Source organism: Vicia villosa, linkage group LG6 (genome assembly GCF_029867415.1).
Source record: "Vicia villosa cultivar HV-30 ecotype Madison, WI linkage group LG6, Vvil1.0, whole genome shotgun sequence".
Taxonomy (NCBI): domain Eukaryota; kingdom Viridiplantae; phylum Streptophyta; class Magnoliopsida; order Fabales; family Fabaceae; genus Vicia; species Vicia villosa.
The window spans coordinates 159,749,331-159,772,200 of NC_081185.1; the positions used below are offsets into that span (position 1 = coordinate 159,749,331).

General features: G+C 32.9%; 2 protein-coding genes and 1 long non-coding RNA gene across 3 annotated transcripts; 2 read left to right on the plus strand and 1 right to left on the minus strand.

The window, feature by feature from the left end:
• The first annotated feature begins 2,995 nt into the window (after positions 1 to 2,995).
• On the plus strand, positions 2,996 to 6,515 carry LOC131610827 (caffeoylshikimate esterase-like). Its single transcript, XM_058882877.1, has 8 exons — positions 2,996 to 3,324; positions 3,455 to 3,545; positions 3,656 to 3,688; positions 5,023 to 5,169; positions 5,255 to 5,385; positions 5,470 to 5,607; positions 5,805 to 5,903; positions 6,007 to 6,515. Exons 1-8 carry the CDS (start codon positions 3,298 to 3,300, stop codon positions 6,391 to 6,393), a joined length of 1,053 nt encoding a protein of 350 aa, XP_058738860.1. The 5' UTR covers positions 2,996 to 3,297; the 3' UTR covers positions 6,394 to 6,515.
• A 297-nt stretch (positions 6,516 to 6,812) lies between these two features.
• LOC131610828 (pectinesterase inhibitor 6-like) lies at positions 6,813 to 7,970 on the minus strand. Its single transcript, XM_058882878.1, has one exon. The coding sequence runs from the start codon at positions 7,645 to 7,647 to the stop codon at positions 7,024 to 7,026; it is 624 nt and encodes a 207-aa protein (XP_058738861.1). The 5' UTR covers positions 7,648 to 7,970; the 3' UTR covers positions 6,813 to 7,023.
• Positions 7,971 to 14,420: 6,450 nt separating this feature from the next.
• LOC131612982 (uncharacterized) lies at positions 14,421 to 16,908 on the plus strand. The gene is made up of 2 exons (XR_009287523.1): positions 14,421 to 14,657; positions 15,626 to 16,908. It is a non-coding gene; the product is annotated as an uncharacterized LOC131612982 (long non-coding RNA).
• The last annotated feature ends 5,962 nt before the right edge of the window (positions 16,909 to 22,870 follow it).

Below are 22,870 nucleotides of genomic sequence, written 5' to 3' on the forward strand. Positions count from 1 at the left end.
ATTAAAGATATGTCTAAGATTCCACTTGCCAATGCAATTGATTGTTTAATGTATGTTATGATTTGTACTAGATCGGATTTGACACAAGCAGTTAGTCAAGTGTGCGAGTTTATGTTCAAGCTAGGAAAGCAGTTAAGTGGATCCTAAGGCACTTGAAGGACACAATAGATCTTGGTATCATGTTCCGCACGGAGCAAGGTATTCCATCAGTTATGGGATGTGGATCCTAACTATGCAGATGATCTGAATGATAGGACGTATACAATAGGATATGTCTTTAATCTTGTGTGTGTGTGTGTGGGGGGGACCTATATGCTGAAAATCATCATCCATAGTAGCTATGTTTACAACTGAGGCATAATACATGAAAGCAGCTGAAGTTGCCAAGGAAGCATTGTGGCTTACAAGATTAGTGAAAGAGTTGGGTGTTGAGCAAGGTGGAGTTCAGTTGCATTGTGATAGTTATAGTGCTATCTATTTGGCGAACAATCAAGTGTATCATGCTAGGATCAATCATATTGATGTGAGGTTCCATAAGATCAAAGAGTTATTGGCGTCCAGAAAGATATTACTTCAAAAGGTTCACACTTTAAAGAATGCAGTTGATATGTTGACCAAGCCAGTCACTAGTGACAAATTCAAACATTGTTTAGATTTGTTACATGTTTCTCACTATTAAGTAGGAGGTGTACCTCCTTAGTTTCCAAGATGAATCGTTATGCAGGAAGTCTTCATAGAGGTTTGATATTCGCCAAGGTGAAGATTATTGAATATGACTCATATTATATTGATGAAATAATTATGGGTTGTAGAGATAACTATGAGTTGTCGAGAGTATAAGTCATATTGTTGAGATAATTATGAGTTATTGAGATAATTATAGGTTGTTGATAGAATAATTCATATTGTTGTGATGATTATGGGTAGAGAGAGTTTTTTTGTTGAGGGAAACTAGGGATTATGGTAATGTAACACTGTGATCAGTATGCAATTCACATGACATAAATAAAGGGAACTATAACTACTCTATAGTCACAGACGTAGGCAATTTGGTCGAACTGCGTGAGCAAAGCTTTTGTGTGTTTCTTTCTATTCTGATTTGTATTCGCGTTATTGTTCTAACACTTTTAGTTCGTTAGGTGGAGAAAATTATGTTTCAGTTTGTTAGGTGGAGAAGAGTGGTGTTTCGTTTGCTAGGGTGTAAAAAGTGAATGAAAGTTAACTTTCTGTTGAGTAAGTAAAATATTGTTTAGAGTTTACATCTTGTTTTTTTGAAAAATCGAGAGAACATAATCGGTGTAAGAACTACGTTCAATTTAATTAAATAAAATATTAATCAACATTTAATTTTGATTTTAAAAAAAAATCGAGGGATAAGATGATTTATAAAATAAAGACAAACTTTTGATTTTAAATAAAGCATAAATTTGTAGGAGTTGTGAATCGAAGCTGAGCTACATATCCTGTCGATTTTCTACAAAATCGAGAGATAATATTAAACTTTTTTTATTTAAAAATGACGCATTTCAGGTAATTTGACTTCAAATTTTTATTGATTAAGGTAAAAAATTTATCTTAAAATATATTATTTATAGTAGTGTATATATACATGTAATCTTTAACTTCTTTTTGATATTGTAAGGGTTGAGCATGTGTAGTGCTCGCTTTAATCCATATATATATATATATATATATATATATATATATATATATATATATATATATATATATATATATATATATATATATATATATATATATATATATATATATATATATATATATATATATATATATATATATATATATATATATATATATATATATGATAAAAAAAACTCACATGATTTTAGTGTAACTCAATTATTATTTTTTTCATCCTAATATTTAATTAAAAATTAATTACTATGGTTAGTGTAAATTTTTTAAAACCATTCAAGATGTTATTTTATAGATTATTAGAATAAAAGTTAAATTAACATTATTAAAATTTAATAGCCACGTTTAAGTAACCTTATAATGCACACCCAGGGGTGGGAATAGGCTGGGCCGAGTTAGGCTTTGCCAAGTCTGAGTCTGGCCTACTAAAAATTCAAAGCCTGAGCCTGGCCTGTAGCCTATCGTAGGCTTATTTTTTTGGTCTGAGTCTGACCTTTTAGAAGGCCTGATTGGCCTGTTAGCCTACTTAAAAGCCTATTTCATTTGAACATTTGTAAATAAGTCATTCAACTCAAATTTATATAGACTAACAAATTAAAAGATCAGTTAGCTTAAATGTTTGTTTGCATTGAATTATTTGAGTTTCCCTAGTAGTATAAATTTTGTGATACTATTTGTTTGAAAAAACTTATGGAAGTAACTTATGACATTGTTCATAAGATTTTTTTTCATCTTATTTTCATAATTTCTTTAAGATAACTAATATTTATTTTTACATTTTAATTCAAAATACAATATAATATTAATAAAATTATTCAAATTTATTTAAATAGGCCGACCTCATAGACTTAAAAGTCTTTTTATATGGCCTGTGACCTAGCCTTTTTAGCTAAATAGGCTTATAAAAAAGCATAGGCCTTTTTCTATTTATGTAAAAAACCTGGCCTGACCTTGGCCTATGTAGGCTGGGCCGTAGGTCCCTGTTAATCGGCCTAGCCTATTCCTACCCCAATGCACACCGATTAAACTCTTCTAATTAATATAAAATTATTTTTTATTTTATATTTATTCTAATAGAAATGTATCAGCACTTTAGTTAAAAAGTTTATTTTACTATGTTTTTTTCTTTAATTTTATTAAATGGTTAATAAGATAACTGTTTTGAAACTAAGAGATCCATTGCCACGACACGAGGCTAAGTTATACTATGTACTACTAGAATAAATAATTTTTATTACAAGTTATACAAACCAGATGATTAAATTCTACATTGACATTTCATATGATTTTCTTGAATTGAATTCAAATCTATTTTAACTCACAAATTAATACAACACCCTCTCCCTCTCTTCTCTATAAAATAACCTTTGTCTTGGTAAACTTGTCTCTACTACTATCAATATTTTCTTCTGTCACATCGCTCTCTTTTACTCCTTACCTCTCTTCTCCACGTACCTAAACTTTTCTTCTTTTCTCCTTTAATTAATAACTCTCACCATCAACTTTCTTACATTAACTACTTAATTATCTTTTAATTAAGAGCTAGATCAAGTTTCTCTTTCACTTCCAGATCCATCACTTGCTCAAAGCTTACTTTATTTTTAATTATTACTCTATCAGATCGATTAATTTCTTGCTATGGATTTAGAGTTTCAATATCAAGAAGTAAGTACTTTATTTCTCTTACACAAATATATTACAATAATTAATCATAATCTTATGCTAATTAATACTATATATTATTATTATTTTTACTATGGAGATTAATTTTGTATATATATGTGACATGCATTAGGAGTTCTGGAGAAACTCAAGAGGAGTGCAACTATTCACCTGCAAATGGTTGCCATTGTCTTCTCCAAAAGCTCTGGTTTTTCTTTGCCATGGTAATAATAAATTTGTTTTTTATTTTTTGAAGTTCTAAATTTCTCTCTCTATCTTAGAAAAGTGTGATTTTATTATATTTTACTTCTGCTTCATTGAATATCTATGGCAGGTTATGGTATGGAATGCAGTCGTTTCATGAGAGGTAATAAATGTTCTTCCATAATAACTTGTTTATTCATTTTCTCTACATTTTTCTATTCTTTTTTTACTATGTTACTATATTTTATTTGAAGTCGGTTTAAAGATAATGAAGAAAAAAATAATATGATAAAAGTTATTTTAAAACAAAATACTTTCTTATTCTAAATAAAAATAAAAGATATTTGAATAAACAAAAATACATATATTTTGTCAATTTTTATTGATACAATTTTTTTTTATAAAAACTGACAAATATATTAAATTTGAAAAATAAAATTTAATTTATAATAATGGTATTTATTTCTAACTTATTTTAACATAAACATAAATATTATTGTGTGATGATTATGTTTTTTCTATTTAGTTACTTGTCACTTTCTAGCAGGTAGTTGAGCCTCCATTGAAAAACAATAAAACACAAAAATTAATTTGATAAAAGTTAACCACCTTTTAGAAGAAAAAATGTTTAACATAAGATACACTAGTTAGGTAACCAATTTGGTGTCTACTAATTAGGTCACCAATTTTGCAATAATACCCTTATTTTTATCATTAATTATTTTACAAGTTATCTTTTTTCCTATTTTACAAAAATGTCCTCCCTCCCTATAATTAAACCGTTCCCACTAAGAGTTGTTGATTAGCACAACCAACAAAACAAAAATATTATTGTTAATAGATGTGTCAACTTCAAACAATAATGCACTATTGACTTGAATTTTCAAATGGTGTGAATTGGAGAAATAGATAAGGACCAAGAATGTAGAGTGTCAGTGTGGCTCTGATGTTGTTGCACTTAGGTTAATCAATTATCAGAAACAACCTGGGAAATTGATATCTACAAGGAATTGGTAGGTAAAATAGTAGTGTACAATTTTGATGAAATAATTAATACTCCTCCCATGCCATATTGCAATGGAAGGGAACATTAAAGGACCATCCTAGTGTTAGTACTTGTGGTGGGGGCATGCCATGTCCTCACATTTTCTTCACCAGAATTCTAGGCTTGGATTAATATCATGCTTGTGATTTTAACCCCTAGGTTGGGTAGATTTGGTTTATTTCTCTCCGGATTGACGTTCGAATTTTGTTAAATGCTAACAATGTTTGTATAAGTTGTATTAGACCAGATAAACTCTGGTTTTAAATGACACCTCACACAAAGTCGGTGTAATTGGTCTCCTTAGACTACTCGGTCATAATTTTGTTTCTCAATAGATTAATTCCTACCAAAGTAATTATCCGTTTATAAAAAAAAGTTAATATAAATAATATAACAATTTTTTTACTTTTGTATGAAAAAATTAAATTTAAGTCTTGTCCTGATCTGCGCAGAATGTGGAGTGAGGCTAGCTTGTGCTAGATATGCTGTGTATGGTATTGATTATGAAGGACATGGACGTTCTGAAGGGGTTCGATGTTACATTAAGAACTTCAATAACCTTGTTAATGACTGCTATGATTTTTTCAAGTCAGTTTCTGGTATGAACTCGAAACATTCAGTTATTTACATTTTAGTTTCTGTCTTTCATTTTCATTTTCATTTGCATTTGCATTTGAGTTTCAGTGCTCCATGAGTATAAGGGAAAGACTAGGTTCTTGTATGGAGAGTCCATGGGTGGAGCAGTTAGCCTTCTCTTGCATCAGAAGGACCCTTCTTTCTGGGATGGCGCAGTTCTTGTTGCGCCCATGTGTAAGGTAGTTTCAACGATTATAATTGATTGACAGTGTAAAAATATGAAATGAAGCTTATCTTATGCAAATGTTGAAACAATAAACTAGATATCAGAGAAGGTGAAGCCACACCAAGTGGTCATCAACATATTGACTAAAGTAGAAGATATCATACCAAAGTGGAAGATTGTTCCAACAAAAGATGTCATCAATTTAGCCTTCAAAGATCCAGCTAAACGAGAAAGGGTGAGATTTTTTCTTGAAATTTAGCGGATATATTGAATTTGTTTGATATGCAGGGCCGTCTTTCAGAGTGTGCAAGGTAGGCTACAGCACACCGGGCTTAAAATTTTCCACAGTTAAATCATAGTTAATCAACACAGAGTCTTCAAAAATTGAAGACACGGTTGCTGATATGCCTCTTTCTTTGGCTGTGATTGCAGATAAGAAAAAACAAGTTGATATATCAGGATAAACCCAGGTTAAAAACCGCATTAGAAATGTTAAGAACCAGCATGAGTCTTGAAGACACATTATACAAGGTTAATCTATTCCCGCATTTATCCTCATTTATTCAACAATAGTACTAGCATTTAAGACCGGTTTGAATTATGACTGATCCAATTTCGGCTGAACTTTGAGCAGGTGACACTGCCTTTTTTTGTAATGCATGGAGAGACAGACACAGTGACAGATCCAGAAGTAAGCAGAGCATTATATGAGAGAGCTAGTAGCAAAGATAAGACCTTTAAATTGTATCCGGGAATGTGGCATGGTTTAACATCCGGCGAGCCTGATGATAACATCGAAAAGGTCTTTGAAGACATTATCACATGGCTAGACAAACATGCTAACAGTAAAAGTGTTGCTCTTGACTCTTCAAATCCAACAATTGAGGCTTATGACTACGACATTGAGAAATCGACACCAGTTGTATCATCAGCAAACACTAGTATGAAGCTTACTCGTCCGCGAAAAAGTTATCTTTGTGGATTGAAAGGAAGTAGTTCGTTACATCACTCGGCAAATTAGACTGTAATAATAAACACACTCTGGTTGGATATGTGACTAAATCTGTGATGTAGCTATGTAATGGTTTACTATGAACATCTTTTCTATTTTATCTAATTTCACTGTGTTATTTAGCTTTTAAACTTTGTTTTTTTTGGCACCTTGCAACAATAAGTCAATAATAGATTGTTAGGCTTGTTTCAGATCTTCATCTATACAGAAATTGTCCTACTGAATCTGTCTAACAAATACCACAAAACTATAATGTGACGAAGAGTTCTCAGGTATTAACTACCCGTCATCAGCTATAAGCTATCAGCTAACTTATCAGTTATCAGTTATTTTTACCAAACAAAGCCTAAAATTATAATGCAATAATCTTCTAATTATATGAAAAATCCAAGCAATCTGAAATTCGATTGAAGGTAAATAAAATCTAGTTCAGTAAAAAACATTTAGGATTGCATGTCATCACAGATACATAGAGCAAACAGCATCAAGTTCCAATCAACATCACTACAACAAAAATCAACATTCATACATATGCCAAACTTGCTTACACATTTTTGGACACATTTTTCATTGCTTATTTCTGCAACCTTAATTTAGACAGAAACATAGTATTTCAGTTATCCATAAATTTAAGAACTTCTATGGATCAATAATAATACTTTCTAAACCTGTAGAAGCAAGTTTGTTAACAAGAGCAAGAGCGTTACTTGTTATACAAGAAACATTCTGAACCTTATTTTGCAGCAATTTAACTTGCTTTTCATTCTTACCTTCGAATCCATCAAGACAAGTATCTTCATCGGTAAGCGCTGAACTAATCCATGTATTAAGATCTCCCATTTGTGTACTAAAAGTCTTTTTGCTTAACCTTCTAAGCACACCAAGTGATTTATGAAGCTCATCAAGTGCATAGCCAAAAGTCTCTATACAATCCAAAAGCGCGACTTTGTTTCTTCCTTTCATGTTCCCGCGAGTCTTTAGCTTCTTAAGATATGCTTGTACATTCTTAACTTCGCCTATTGTAACGGATACGCCCGCACGCGCCCATTTGCTCGGGGTTCTTCCGGCAGTGTTGGAGAATTGTGCTAGTGTGTGGATGCATAGGTTTTTGTACCTTGTGACACTACATGCTTCCTTAACATTATTGTTGTTGTTGTTGATGTTTTCTTTGGGATATACCATTTGGTTTTGGCTAGTATTTGTTGAGAGTGAAAGAAATATTGCAATTATTAATAGTAACATAAGGCGTAATTTTGTGAACATTTTGTAATATGTAGAATGAGTATGAAGAAATTGGAAGAAAATGAAGAGAAATATAGTTTGATGCTAATAGTATTAAGAAGAGAGGGAAGAGTTAGGAATGAATATATAGTAGAATTAGAAAAGTGTGAGAGATTGTGAGGTTAGGTTTTAAGGTAGGCTTTTAAATGGCTACATCATGTAATGTCTAACTTTTTGAAACTTTTTCATTTGGGGAGGGTGTGTTGTGTTGTGTAGGCAAGAGGCTATTGAATGTATTAAAAAAGAGAGAGATGGGGAAAGTGTGTAGTAACATGTGAAAGGAAGATGAGTGAGTTTTCTTACTTCATGATAAGAGTTGCTACTATTTCATAAAATGATTCAATTTAAGTATCGTGGAAGTTTCTTCTTTCTTTGTTGATAAAAGTTACCATTATCAAGCAATGGGGGTTAGTGTGTATCATATGCTAATTTGGAAAGTGGAAGATCCGTTTGCCCATCATGTACTTGTTTTGGAAGCAATTGGTTTTTGTTGAAGGTGTCTTTATATGTTTGGCAGTTTATAAAAAAATAGTCTCTTTGCTAAAGATGATTCGGCTAGGTGAGATTTTAACAATTCAGAAAAAAAATTTGACTAGGTGGGTGTGAGAATGTAAGAAAACTCTAAACACTTATTTTTAAATATCTTGTTTTGTTGTTGGCTATGTATGGTATGGTCTTCTTAACAAGTTTACATTTTTAGGGTTCTTGCTAATAATTGTGTTTCACATGTATAGTTTTGTAAAATAAGATTTTGATATATTGAAAGTTGTATTTGGAAAGGTGAAAATAATAAGAAAAATAAATCTAATAAGTTTTGTTTAATGCACCTCAGGTTAATACTATAAATTATTACATTTAATATTACAATACTCTCGGTGAATGAGTATCAATCATTTTAAGTTTTTAAATAAGTTGATTGAATTGTTTTATTAATAAACTTTTCATTAATACATATGTCGGCAGATACCCAAAAAAAAAATGTAAGTTGTAGATATCAATTCACTATCTAATTTTTCTTTGATAAAATTATGGTCAATCTCAATGTGTTTTGTTTTGTCATACTAAAAATGATTATGTGCGATGTTGGTGATTGATTTATCATCACAAAACAAATTCATAGGTCTTCATATTGTACCTTAAAATCTTCTAACATTTGTTACATTCACAATAATTCACAAATTCTGCTTCTCCACTTGATCGAGCAACTATACTTTATTTGTTACTCCTCCAAGTATTCAGGTTCCCAAACAAAAATGTACAAGAACGTAAAGTAGATCTTCTATCACTCAGTGAACCTGCATAAAACTATGATAATGTGAAGAGAGTTGCTTAAGAGTGACAAATTTAGAAATAAGATATCAATATATAGCCACGTGATCTTTTATCTATTATCAAAGTAATAAGTAAATTATATGTGTCAGTATCTAAGTATAAAAAAAATCAAAGAGTCATCAATATAAGATTTTTTCAGTACTTACCTCAAGTTTTGACGATTTAATTTTTTTCGAGAGCAAATCAAGTTTTTTCTTTTTCTCTGCTACACTAGAGTTTATGCTAGAAGCACTAATTCCTACAAAATAAAAGACATTGAAAGACCAATAATTATTATAGACTCGTGTTCAAGTTCAACCATTGGAGAACCAATAACGCCTATACACTTGGGTCCAGGAGTAAGAACATGGATGTGTGCTCTAAGGAGGATATGACTAGTGGTAAGGAACTTTAATGTTTTCCCCGTGACATTGAGGATAAGTGAAGTATAGCACATTTTCAAGACATGTGACATATTTGGAGACCAAAAAATACGACTAGGAGAATGATAACATACCTTTTTTTTAGGTGCATAATCCAAAAAGATACATACGAAAACACAGGGATCCAACTTGATGCGATATTGTTTATGAACATGAACAAACACAACACAATCAAACACACGAGACTCAAGGTTCTGGAATATGGGAAAAAGAGGGAAACGTAAAAGCAAATGACTAACATTTCATAAGATTTGAGATGGGACTTGATTAATCAGATATGCAATAATAAGAATCATATTTCTACTTTAAGATTTGGAAACATACATTTGAAATAAGAGAGATCGAGCAACTTCAAGTAAATGTCGTTTTTTCTTTCAGCAACACTATTTTGTTGAGGGGTGTAGACACATGTGAATTCATGGATAATGTAATGTTTACTAGTGAAGTTCGAAAAATGCATGATTTGCATATTATTTACCATTGCTAGATCGAATTCTTTTTACACCTTTTTCAAATTGTGTTTGTACCATATTATAAAATTGGAAAATTAATGGTGTTACTTATGATTTAGTATTCATCAAGAATATCCAAGTTACTCGAGTACCAACATCAATAAACAAGATAAACCATTTTGCACAAAATATATTAGAAGTGGAGGTAGACCCCTAAACATCATAATGAACAATATTAAATGGTTCAACACTTCTATAAAACTGGAAGGTGAAGAAACACAATTTTGTTTTTCCAACCAACAAACATCACACTTGAAAGACTCAACAGAATGTTATTAGAACAAGAACATAAATATAGACTTAATTTTAGGGATGGCAAAAAAACCCATACCCGCGGGTACCCACGAATAAAATCTGTCACGGGCACGGGTTGGATAGCTTAACGGGTATTCGCGGGTATTATAAACGGATATTTAATTATATGTTTCCTTACGGGCACAGATACGAATTTGATGGTATCCGTATCCGCGGGTATTCGTATCCGTTAATAATGATTAGAATTACTTAAATATCCTTTTAAAATTAGTATACTTGGATACTTGATAAATTACTTTTCACTAAAACGTAAAAATCCTAGCTGCCACTAAATTAATATTCACTATAAGATGCTTTTGAATTTAATATAGTAAATGCATAACACATACTTTTTTATTAATAAAAAGATAAATTTTCTATTCAATATATTAAAAATTAGTAAATTTCAATTAAAAAAGTATCCATGGGTACCCGTAAATACCCGCAGATATTTAAAATTTCATGGATACCCGCCCGACAGATATCCATATGGGTATGGAGCGGATATGGATATCATTTTTATTAAATGGACGGGTAGCGGGAGACTAGTATCCATATCCATGGGTATCCATTGTCATCCCTACTTAATTCTATAAAATGGATGATGTCCAAGACGCTTTTGTTGAAGTCAAATTTGTGACGCATAAGAGGAAAGCTCAGATTGAAGTCAAGAGCACAATACCTTGGGATCATTTGGCTCCTTAGAAAAATAGTATAACCATTCCTTTTCTTTAACAATTTAGATTGTCTCCCCCGTGGTAAAAATCCTTAAAAAACACAATGAGAAGTATAAAATATTACTTTAATGATCACGGGTATATGCTTATGGATGAAAATCAAATTTTGGAAAGTTTTGGAAGATGAAGTGAAAATTATAACAAATTTTGGACATGGAATCAAATTTCATATGATTAGTAGCACCAAAACAAAAAATCTAAGCATTCTTAGGAATACTACCACAAACAACAAAAGATTGAGAATGCAAACTCTTACAGATAGTTGTTGAAGGTGTACCATAATTTAGAACTTTTTCCTTTTACAAGACAACAAATGTTGAGCAAATAATCGAATAAAATATTATTCGTGCCAAAAATACCTCAAAATTAAGTATGTCGAAATTCATTTTTTAGCACACAAACAAAATGAGGGAGGGCTACACGACTAAACTTAAATTTGGATTGCCGAAAAGAGAGGTGACTACAATGGCTCGTAGTATGGTTCTTTGTGGGGAAAACAGTCTTTGTGTGGGTAAAATTATAATGGATAGTGATAAAGGTTATATAACATCTAAAAATAGAACAAAGAGCGTCAAATAGTAACAATCCAGGAAAGTTTATTGCAAAAAGTAATAGTCATTCACAATAAAAGGAGGGGAAATTATCGACGATACTTAGGGTTTATGCAGAAGTGAGCCCTAAAAATCGGGAGCTTTATGATACCTAGGTGGTTCTCTTAGAGTGTATGGTGTCATGATAGGGTGTGACACCTTATAAAACCATGGCAATTAACCTTTAGCACAAGCCCAGTGTACATGAGTTGTCTCCCAATAAAACTCCTATGACACCAGTTGTCTCTCAAAATCATCAAGTATCACATGTAGTTCTCTGTGTAGGACGGTGGGAGGAGAAGACTCCTGGGGAGGTCTCAGAATAATATGGGAGTAGCCAAAATGGCGTATCACTCGCTCAGGAAGATATGGATACATAAGAGATGACCCTCATATGGGCAGAAGTAAATGCCAGTTGTTACCATACGATCAAGAGAAACTCTAAATGGCTCGACCGCACCATTTCCCCTGTGTAGAACAAATGCGACATCACGGGGTCAATCCTCATCGTAGTCAGGTGCAACTTCAAACCCGGTGATGCGATGGAAGTGAGAGATGATCCATACCTAAAAATGTTTCAGATACAATATTAGTAACAAGTGTAACAAAATAATTATGAGCACATTAGTAACAAGAAATTACCGTAAGAAGCGTGCATCACCCCGTCAACTGCTTTGTCTTCCAAAGATAACCCCCGCCTTCCTTAGAGTACAGGTAGACTAAACAGACCCCCCGGTTGTACTCGTGAATCGCATTCAGATCTATGAAGTACTTGAGGTATACCACATCGACATATGTTTCACTTTTTTCCACAAACATGGATGTTCCAACCAAGAACAAGAGGTAACACCTCAATACGCAATGCCGGTGGTACTCAACTTGCTCATCATCACCATCAGCATCTGTGGCCCCCTTCACATGATCATTATAAAGCTTTTCCAAAAATCTAAACCATGCATGAGCACCTCAAGTGCGAGCTCCCTCCTCCACACCTTACCAGGGTCCACCCTCAATAGGGTGGCCATCAGATCGACCCCTTCCTTTCACCCAATCCTCCCGTGGTCCAGTAATCTCCCCCTGATGGGAAGATGCTGAAGGCATGAGACGTCATCCAAAGTAATGGTCATCTCTCCTATAGGTAGGTGGAAAGATGACGTCTCTAAGTGTCACCTCTCGGCAAAATTCGATTCAATGTTGTGGTTTATGGTCAAGTACGTAAATGAATATGAACCGACAAGACCAAAATAGCAAATAACATCACCAAACCAACGCTCAGGGGTTGTGGCAGCACCAGTATCTTTCTGTCGTGGTTAATAGATTTCAAAAAATCACGCTCTTGAAAAGAGAAAACATAAGCATCAATATGGATTTAATTAGTTGAAACATATGTATAAAACATATGTATATGTATTGCAAAAGAAAATAAATATACCTCTCCATTCCAGACATGCCTAGCAACATACTCTACATAATTATAAAGTAAAGAGGAGTTATATAGTCCTCCAAGATAACTCTCTAATGGGGCATTATGGTCGGCTTCCTTCTAGACTTTAGGGGTTTTAGGGTCAACAAGGGCCTCAAGATCCTTAAGTTCTCCTGCTTCATATGCCTGAGATTCCTAAGAGATTCGGCTATGAGAACCAGACGGTCGGGACTACAAAGTAGATGCAACATCAAACGAGTTATCAATAACATGTGGCCTCGTTGTCCTCGTTGCGGCCCTCACAAGTAGTACCGACGCGGTTTAGGACATGTGCCCGACCCTAATTCGGACTTCATTGGGACACACGTCTGACCCTAATCTGACCTTCGTTTGGGACACATGCTCAACCCATCTCCGTACAAACCTTCGATTGTCTCATCCATAGTAGATACGCCTTTTCTGCTCTAACAGACCCAAAAAACCTCAAAGCATATTGTTCTAACCAACCAAATTCGTTTACACTACTATCTAAAGTTCCTAAAACAACTAATGTATCCTAAAAAAACTAACTACAAATCAAAACATAAAAAGAAATTAAAATTTGAAAAACTTACTAAAATGGAATTGATTGATGAGAAGAGATGTTCAGATGTTATGAGATGATGGAAAGGAGGAGAAAGAGCTCCACTGATGCTTCAATGCAATGGTTCAATGGTTCAACGCAATGGTTGAGAGAGGGAGAGGTGAAAAGTTCTTTGTTTTTTTGGAGCTTTTTAGAAAATGAAGAAGGAGAAAGAGGGAAGGATTCTTGCGCGGGTTGATGAAAAAAAAGCGTCCAGAGATTCATTTCCGGACCACCAACACGTTTTTTGAATAAATGATGTTTACAAAATGTATCTTCTGACGCACTTTTATACGAAGATGCATCTCCAAATTTAATTTTAACGTAAAAAGAACGTCTCTTCAATTTAGTATAAAAAATGATTAAAAATATATATACGTTCGCAAGTGCATCTTAACCTTAGGAATATTATAAACTTTTTACGGTGGTGTGAATACCTAAATAATGGAAAGAACATTTCCTACGTTTTTTTAATCGTGGTGAGCTTCAAAACTCAATTTTCTCACAAAAAGAAAGAGGCATGAATATGAGCCAATTCCACGAGTTTGATTTTAAGAATCAAATGATAGTTTTCAAAATCAGATATGGATGGAAAGCATGGATCAATATCCAATAATATTATTAGACGACACATTTTGACTCTGATGTTGATGGAAACATTTCGTTTCGTGACATAAAACATTTTCCTTGATTCCCTATCAAATAATGTATTTCCATTACTCAACCTGTTAAATATGTTTCATTGCATTTATAGTTAGACTTAATTAATGTCTAATTACCATTTCATGCCAGAAACCAAAAATATACATAGCAAAAAATGAAACGATCACGGCAAGAAGAAGATGAAGAGTGATAGCTTAATTATTTTAACTTGATTACCACAAATATCTCATGTTAGGCTTGGTTACGTGAAGTCTAATGTCATTATTTTTTTTCTTTTGGACAATGGACAATATGACAAGCAGAAGTAAGATAGTTACGTGCCTAACTCAAAACTGAAAACTAGATTCTTCAAATGATTAAGCCATAGGGACATTATGCAAATCCTAGAATGATTTATGTAAGTAGTTTACCTCATGGTTATCTATACGGGTATTTTATATTTTCTTGCAACATTTTCTAGTTGATTGATTGTGGTTTTAACTATTAAGACTTTTACTCAAATCCATATGTTGCATTCATTAGCTATGATTAGTCCATATATCTTACTATTGACTAACGTTGTTTTCATTAGCATAAACAAATTAATGTGTAAGAGTTGATATGGAGGAGGAAACAATTTTTTGGTATGAAAATAAGTTTTCACTTTCTCTTACTTGACATGCCTCACAAAGAATATCTGATTGATATTTCAGATTAGATAAGCCTTTCACGGGTTCAAGTTTGTCGAGCCTTGAGATTAGCATGACCTAATCTTATATGTTATAACCATTACTCTTTGTTCACTTACATAAGAAATTTCACCTCTTGTTTTTTCATGGTTATACTTTCTCCTTCTTCCACTAAAGAGGACAAATAAATCTTTTTTTTATATAATAGACTTGTAGAACCTTTGATTGAAGGCAAAATCACAACCATTGTCGCTTAATTGATTTATACTTAAAGATTATGCATTAGTTCTTCAACTAAGAGAATATTCTTAATTGAGGGAAGAGAGCCATTACCTAATATTTTGAATCATATGATTCTTCCTTTCTTGTTTCGTCCAAAAATAAAGTTGATTCCTTCCTTCATCTTGAGGCTTTGTAAATTGTAATATACATGTTTCTCCTTTCATGTCACGTGGGCATCTAATGTCAAGTATCAAGAATGGTTTTTTTTTAACTTGGTTGCTAAAGATTTCTGCATCATAGAAAAATTTGTTGTTAGGTGTCTTGATCTTCTTGGGTTATATTTTGTTAGTTCTAGAAGGTTTCTTCTTTTTTTCTTCATGTTTTTAACATAGGACAAGTTCTTTTGTTGAAATCTTCTATCAAATAATAAGAACAAAGTATGGAGCAATGTGCTTGTATGTACAATTATTTGCAGATTATTTCAGTGGCAGATGGCCTTGGTGTTTTGATGTTGACAACACCTTATGTCAAGCGGCGTTCGGAGGAGTCCTTGAGGATATCTAATCAAGAAATCATTGATGATGGTGTCTATCAAAGAAGTAATATCAAGTATCATCAAATAAAAGAAGTTAAGTCCCATATGAAGTGATGAGTTAAGCAATGAGACCTTGAAGCTTCAAGGTTATGAAAGAGATGAAGTGTGAAAACTCGTCTAGTCCTATGTTTGAGTGATTAGTGTGTTATAAAAGTATAAGAGTATATCCTAAGATACTAAGGCAAATCTCACACATTAAAATGTTTTTGAAGCTTCTCTTACTTTATTAAATCATCTAAAAATGTTTTATGCACGCATCTAGTTGGTTACTAGCTTGGTTAAACCTTTAGGAGTGTTATTTACACTAGATAATTGATTAACTCACTATAGTTAATTTGTGATCTCTTTTGTAATGCCTTTTAATCGTTTAAGAGAGCTTCTAATCAATTAGTGTTTTTACATGTGATGGGCATAATTTTATAGACAACATGTAATGCAAGATGCCATGACATTATGTTGAAACATCCTATCTCTACGAGCTCAAAACAAGAGGAAAGATGTCCCACACATTGAGGAACATCCTGCCTCAGAAGCTAGCCAACGGAGAAGTGAATCTTGCGCTCAATTTATTTCCTATATTGTTTGGTTGTTTTATGTTCTTTTTGGAATAAGAAAAGAATTCCCAAAAGACCAATTCTCAATATATAAAAAGTCCAACTCAGATGGAGAAAGATTTAATGTATGAAATATAACAAATCAAATTAAAGCAAATTAATGTGTTGCACTATTTGAATTTGATTCAGCCGCAAGTATTGTTCAAAACCTTAACGGGCCATGCAGCTGGATTCTATTTAAGAAGGAGCTCGCCATATAGAAGAATCAGACCTTGAAACTATAAGCAAGACATTTTTTAGTATTCTGAGTCTTTTTGTTTTCATTGTTAAGTTGTGAAACTCTATTCGCTAGTGTCATTCCTATATAGAGGAATATAGTTTGTTTTTAGTTGTAATTGGTTTCATCATTCATACCATATTGTAATTGTTCAAACATTGGGAAAGTGGTTGAGAAAAACTTAGAGGGGTCTCATATTCAGGGGAGTCCTTAATAGAAATTCACGAGTAGTATTAAAAAAATACTTAGAACTCAAAAGTAAATTGTAATTGTACTTTTATTATTAAGAATGAATTTCCTTTCTTGGGTTGACGCCCTTAAGATGTAGATGATATTGCATCTAACTAGGTTACCAATTCCTTGTGTCCTTTTACTTTATCTGCATTTTATTTGTTACTATATTAGTCTTGTCACACACATTGTCTAGCACATTGTGTTTGACATCTTTCCAAAAGAAGAACGTAATTTTAATTGTCATCAGAGCAGGAATCCTATTCTAGTAAGGTGAGCTCAAGGAAATTAATTCTATTCAAAATGGATAAGGGGGGTCTGTAAACCGACCACCTATCTTAGATGGAACAAACTATGATTATTAGAAAGTTCATGCAGTTTCCTTCCTAAAATTTATGGACAATAAAACTTGGAAGGCAGTCATCAATGGATGGACACTCCCAATGATTACTGCACAAGATGGTACTCAATCCCTGAAGCCAAAAGAAGAGTGGTGCAAAGATGAATAATAAGAATCTCATAGAAATTCTCATGCCCTCAACACCATACTCAATGGAGTTGACAAAAATGTCTTTCGTCTCATCAACACGTGCAATGTTTCCAAAGAAGCGTGGGTGACACTTAAAACCGTGCATGAAGGTACCTCAAAAGTTCGTATGTAAAGACTCCAACTTCTCACCACCAAAATTGAGAACATGAGAATGAAAGAAGACGAAACCATTGTTGAATTTTTTGTTCGCCTTCATGACTTAGACAACTGCTCGTTTGCCCTTAGTGAAAATGTCTGAAAAAAGATGGCCATAAAGATTCTCATATCTCTTCCAAAAAAAATTCATATGAAGGCCACAGCTATAAAAGAAACTCAAGACAATTACTCCATCAAGGTGGATGAACTTATTGGTTCACTACTAAATTTTGAAATATTTATCAATGTGTTATCTAGGATTTTTTACAAGCCTCAAAATCCAGCTTAACTCAGAGGAAGATGAGAAAATGTAGGAAGAAGGTTTGGGTGATGTTCAAGAGCATGGTCGACACGCGTGCCAATGGCATTTTGACGTTAAAGAGGAGAAGTGAGGTGTCAAAGTCTAGCCTAGCGAAAATGTTATGGATTTAGTTTTTTTTAGGTAACCAATATAGACATTTCGACCAAGGTAGATGATTTGATTAAATAAATTGAAGGATATAAACATGGTTAAATAACCACTTAGTGGTCTTATCCATATTAAGAGAAAGCCTGGAATCGGTTTTCAAAACAAGAGACAAGCGTTGGAGAACGAGGCGCTCGGTGGAGAAAAGCATGCCCTTAGCAATTATTTGTGGTTGCCTTCCTAAAATTTATGGACAACAAAACTTGGAAGGCAGTCATCAATGGATGGACACCACCAATGATTACTACACAAGATGGTACTCAACCCCTGAAGCCAAAAGAAGAGTGGTGCAAAGATGAAGATTAAGAATCTCATACAAATTCCCATGCCCTCAACACCATATTCAATGGAGTTGACGAAAATTTCTTTCGTCTCATCAACACGTGCAATGTTTCCAAAGAAGCATGGGTGACATTCAAAACCGTGCATGAAGGTACCTCAAAAGTTCGTATGTAAAGACTCTAACTTTTCACCACCAAAATTGAGAACCTGAGAATGAAAGAAGATGAAACCATTGTTGAATTCTTTGTTCGCCTTTATGACTTAGACAACTGCTCATTTGCCTTTAGTGAAAATGTCTGAAAAAAGATGGCCATAAAGATTCTCGTATCTCTTTCAAAAAAAGGTTTGATATGAAGGCCGCAACTATAGAAGAAACTCAGGACAACTACTCCATAAAGGTGGATGAACTTATTGGTTCAATATTAAATTTTGAAATATTTATCAATGTGTTATATAGGATTTTTGACAAGCCTCAAAATCTAGCTTAACTCAGAGGAAGATGAGAAAATGTAGGAAGAAGGTTTGGGTGATGTTCAAGAGCATGGTCGACACGCATGCCAATGGCATTTCGACGTGAAAGGGGAGAAGTGAGGTGTCGGAGTCTAGCCTAGCTAAAATGTTATGGATTTAGTTTCTTTTTTTAGGTATCCAATATAGACATTTTGACCAAGGCGTGTGATTTGATTAAATAAATTGTGTGAAGGCAAGCCTCTACAACACTATGTTTTGATGAAGACAACTATCATAAGTGTACATCAATAAAGAATGAGCAAAAAGATCAAATTAGCTATGGATCAAGATTGCAACCTTCATGGAGAAAAGCTTTGATTAATTAATCGTCATGTCATAATGGTACAAGCTAAATCCTTTTACATTGATATTCCTTAGTTCTCAAAAATCATATAAACTTTCATAAATATGCATGTCCAAACTTATATATGCATGGCATAAATTTCCATATACCAAAAACATGCATTTTCACTCTTTATGTTGAGGTAACCGGTTACCAACATTCATGTAACCGGTTACATTGCTGACAGTAGCTATTTCTGCGCATTTTTGCTTGATGTAACTGGTTACATCATTTAGGTAACTGGTTACATGATTGTGATTTTAAATTTCTGGGCTGTAACGGAACCATGTAACTGGTTACCATAATTCATGTAACTGGTTACCTACTGAACCAGTGCCTTGTTTCACTTTGCTTTATGTTCAAACGTGAATATCTTTTCAAACCTTAAACATTGCATTGTTTGATCACTTTATACTCTTTCTAAAGGGTGTAAATACCTATATAAATACCATAAAATTCTGATTTAAATCTCACCTCTTTCATTATAATTTACCACCTTTTTGTCATATATTTTCATACAAGTGTTTCATACTTGAACTTTCATTGAAACTTTTTCTGCACATTGTTAGAAAAGTTTCTCATTCATACATAAACACTTGAGCACTATTATATCATTGTATATTGCCATGCTTGAAAGAGAAGATCAATCCTAGTGATTGATATATGTTCATCAACATTACTACTCAAATTATACGTAGAATTATTTCTTATTTTTCAGGATTGTTGAAAATAAGATTGTATTGACTTGCTATCCAGGATTGTTGGATGCAAGGGTTATTTGATTAAGGAGAGGATTGTTCTCTTAATCATTTGATTAATCAAGGAGAGGATTGTTCTCTTGATAATTTGTTAGTCAATCACAAGAGGTTTGTTCTTGTGGATTGCATAGGCTATTGTAATTTATTTTTCTGCACTTTACATTATTCATAACATCATCATAACCAGAAAAATAATACCATCATCTCTAAACACCGATAAAATTTTAAAGTACCTAATTCACCCCCCCTCTTAGGCGCACTCTTGAACTTACAAATTGAAGGGTATAAACATTGTTAAATAGCCACTTAGTGGTCTTATCCGTATTAAGAGAAAGCCTGGAAGCGGTTTTCGAAACAAGAGACAAGTGTTAGAGAACGGGGCGCTCAGTGGAGAAAAGCATGCCCTTAGCAATTCTTTGTATTTTTGTATAAATAATAGTTCCAATAAGGGAATCGGGGTGTCAAATTTACTACAAAACTCACTAAAACTCAGAGTACCAAGCGCAGAGAGAAATGAGTTCCAAAAGTGCAATGTATGTTTGACCACCAATTTCCATTTATGTAAAGTTATAATTTCAAGTTTACTTCATGTTTTTTGGTTCTTCATGGTCGAACCCTTTACTCCTTCAGTTACAGTTTTACTTTAATTCACTTTAACTTGCTTTTATTTCCATTATGCCATTTCGATCATTGTCAAAAACGATTTACATTCTTACTATTTTTACATTATTTGGAAACTTCACGCACATTGTATTGAGACTCCCTAGTTGGTATCGCCAGTAACCTTTAACAAGAGACTAGCGTTGTTTAACGATTTTAAAGGTAAACAAATTGGCACACCTGGTGGAACTTTGTGCTAAAATTTTCAAATAAACTATTATAAGTCTCATATATTCTCTGTATGTGTTTTCGTTTTGCATGACACGATACCAATGTTTGTTTATGTATAAACTTGAGAAGTGGGAAACAATTGCCTAAAATGTCACGTTATGGCACAAACACTAACACTTCTAACCCATCACAGAGCAACGCTCAAAATATAGATGTTATACCAATGGGTACGACAACCCAAAATGTGATGGTTTTGTCCGCTGTTAAGACACATGTCGCCACTAGCTCGACAACAACGGTCTCATCTGTGCCAGTGCAATAGTCAGTCCCCACACCACCGCTTAAAGGGTGTGACTTGGAATTCAAACAAGAAATACCAGACAACCGAGTTAAGGCGATGAAAGTGTCTTGGAATCATATGAGAAAGTTTTATTTTTAATAGTTGTAGTTAACACTAATTTTGAACGAATATGTTAAGCTGATGAAAGTGGGTAGAGTATTTGGTTAGAATAAGACAACATGTCGACGAAGGTGGGTGTTGTCCACTATTTTCTAAATTTCAACAAAATGAATTTTTTTTCTCACAATGAATTAGAATCTGAATGAACCCGTTAGAGACACGAATCCCATGGAAATGAAAAATAATCAACCATAACTTCTCACTTTTAAATTATTTTAACATATTTACTTTTAAATTTTCAATTTTTAAATAAGATAAATTTCAAAATATTCTTTAGAATTTTATTCATTCACCAAATATATTGCTAAGAATAAAAGTTTCATCAATGATATACTAAGGAATGATATTCCTAGAAATGATGTTCCATCAAACAAACATACTCTTAGAATTTTGGTAAATATGTGGTATTTCTCTCACCTATGTATTTCTCTTGACTGGGTGTGGATGCCCCTCTCGTGACTCATCACAAGATATATCTTGTCTAATATTAGTGCTTTTAACATATCTTGTCTACATACACCATAAATTTTATTAAGATACGATTTTTAACGGTGCAAGCCCGATGGCAACAAACCTATAATTTTGTTCGATCACTAGTAAAATGTCACACACAATGTTGAGAAAATGTGTGAAACACAGATAATATTGAGAAAATGTCACTAATAAACAAAATAAATAACACAGATAATGGTTAAGCCAATTTGGTGTAGCGCCACCAACATCTTGAGAGCATCATCCCAATAAAAGGCACTATTAAAAAATCCGTTTTTAATTATTGGAAAAGCTTCAAATTCGGTAACTAAAACGTTTTGCGACCGATTTCGAGACCATTAATTTTCGGTTGAAAAAGTGCTAGTCGCTAAGCTTTTGTGATGAATTTATTGACTGAATTTAGTAAAATAAAATTAAAAATTGTGATACCCAAGAATTAAACTTGTGACCTTCGCGTATTTTAATTAGACTTTACCATTACACTACTTAACATCAATTATTATATTTTATATTTAAACATATATACATATATTTTTATATAAATATATTATTTGTTAAACAATAAAAAAGATGAAACTTTTAGTAAAAAATAAAAATTGAAAGAGAATTAAAATCTTTAAAAAATTGGAAAAGAAATAATAAAGAGGATTAAAAATAAAAAAATATTAGTGACCGAATTTTCGTTCTCTAATTTTTATAGATAAATTAAATTGTATATAAAAACAATTTTTCGAGACTGAATAGGCGGTCACAATATTTTGGTCTCTAAATCGGTTGTTGATTTAATTTAGTGACCTTTTAAAATTGGCTCATGAATATCAAATTTTGGTAGCTAATTCGATCACTATAGTGACCAAAATTTTCCGGTCACTAAATCGGCCATTAAAAGTGAATATTTTGTAACCTCTTAAATTTCATAATATTGGGAACAAATTTATGAATTTTCTAATCATTTTCTAAGTAGGCTTGTTTTGTGCCAAGTAATAAAATTTGTAGTAGAAGAGAAAACAAAATGTAGCAGACTAAACATAATAGCTAATGGCTTGAAAACATAGACAACCTGCACACCAATTTACATACACTCAAAAACAATCTAATGCTAAATAATATACCCTCCAGAAATATCCATAAGAAAACATTAGATACAAGTAGATATCTACTTTATCCTTCTGAATGGGTATAGTAATCCAAGACAAGTTCTATGAGCTCCACATTGTCAACCAAATTAGCTGGCAA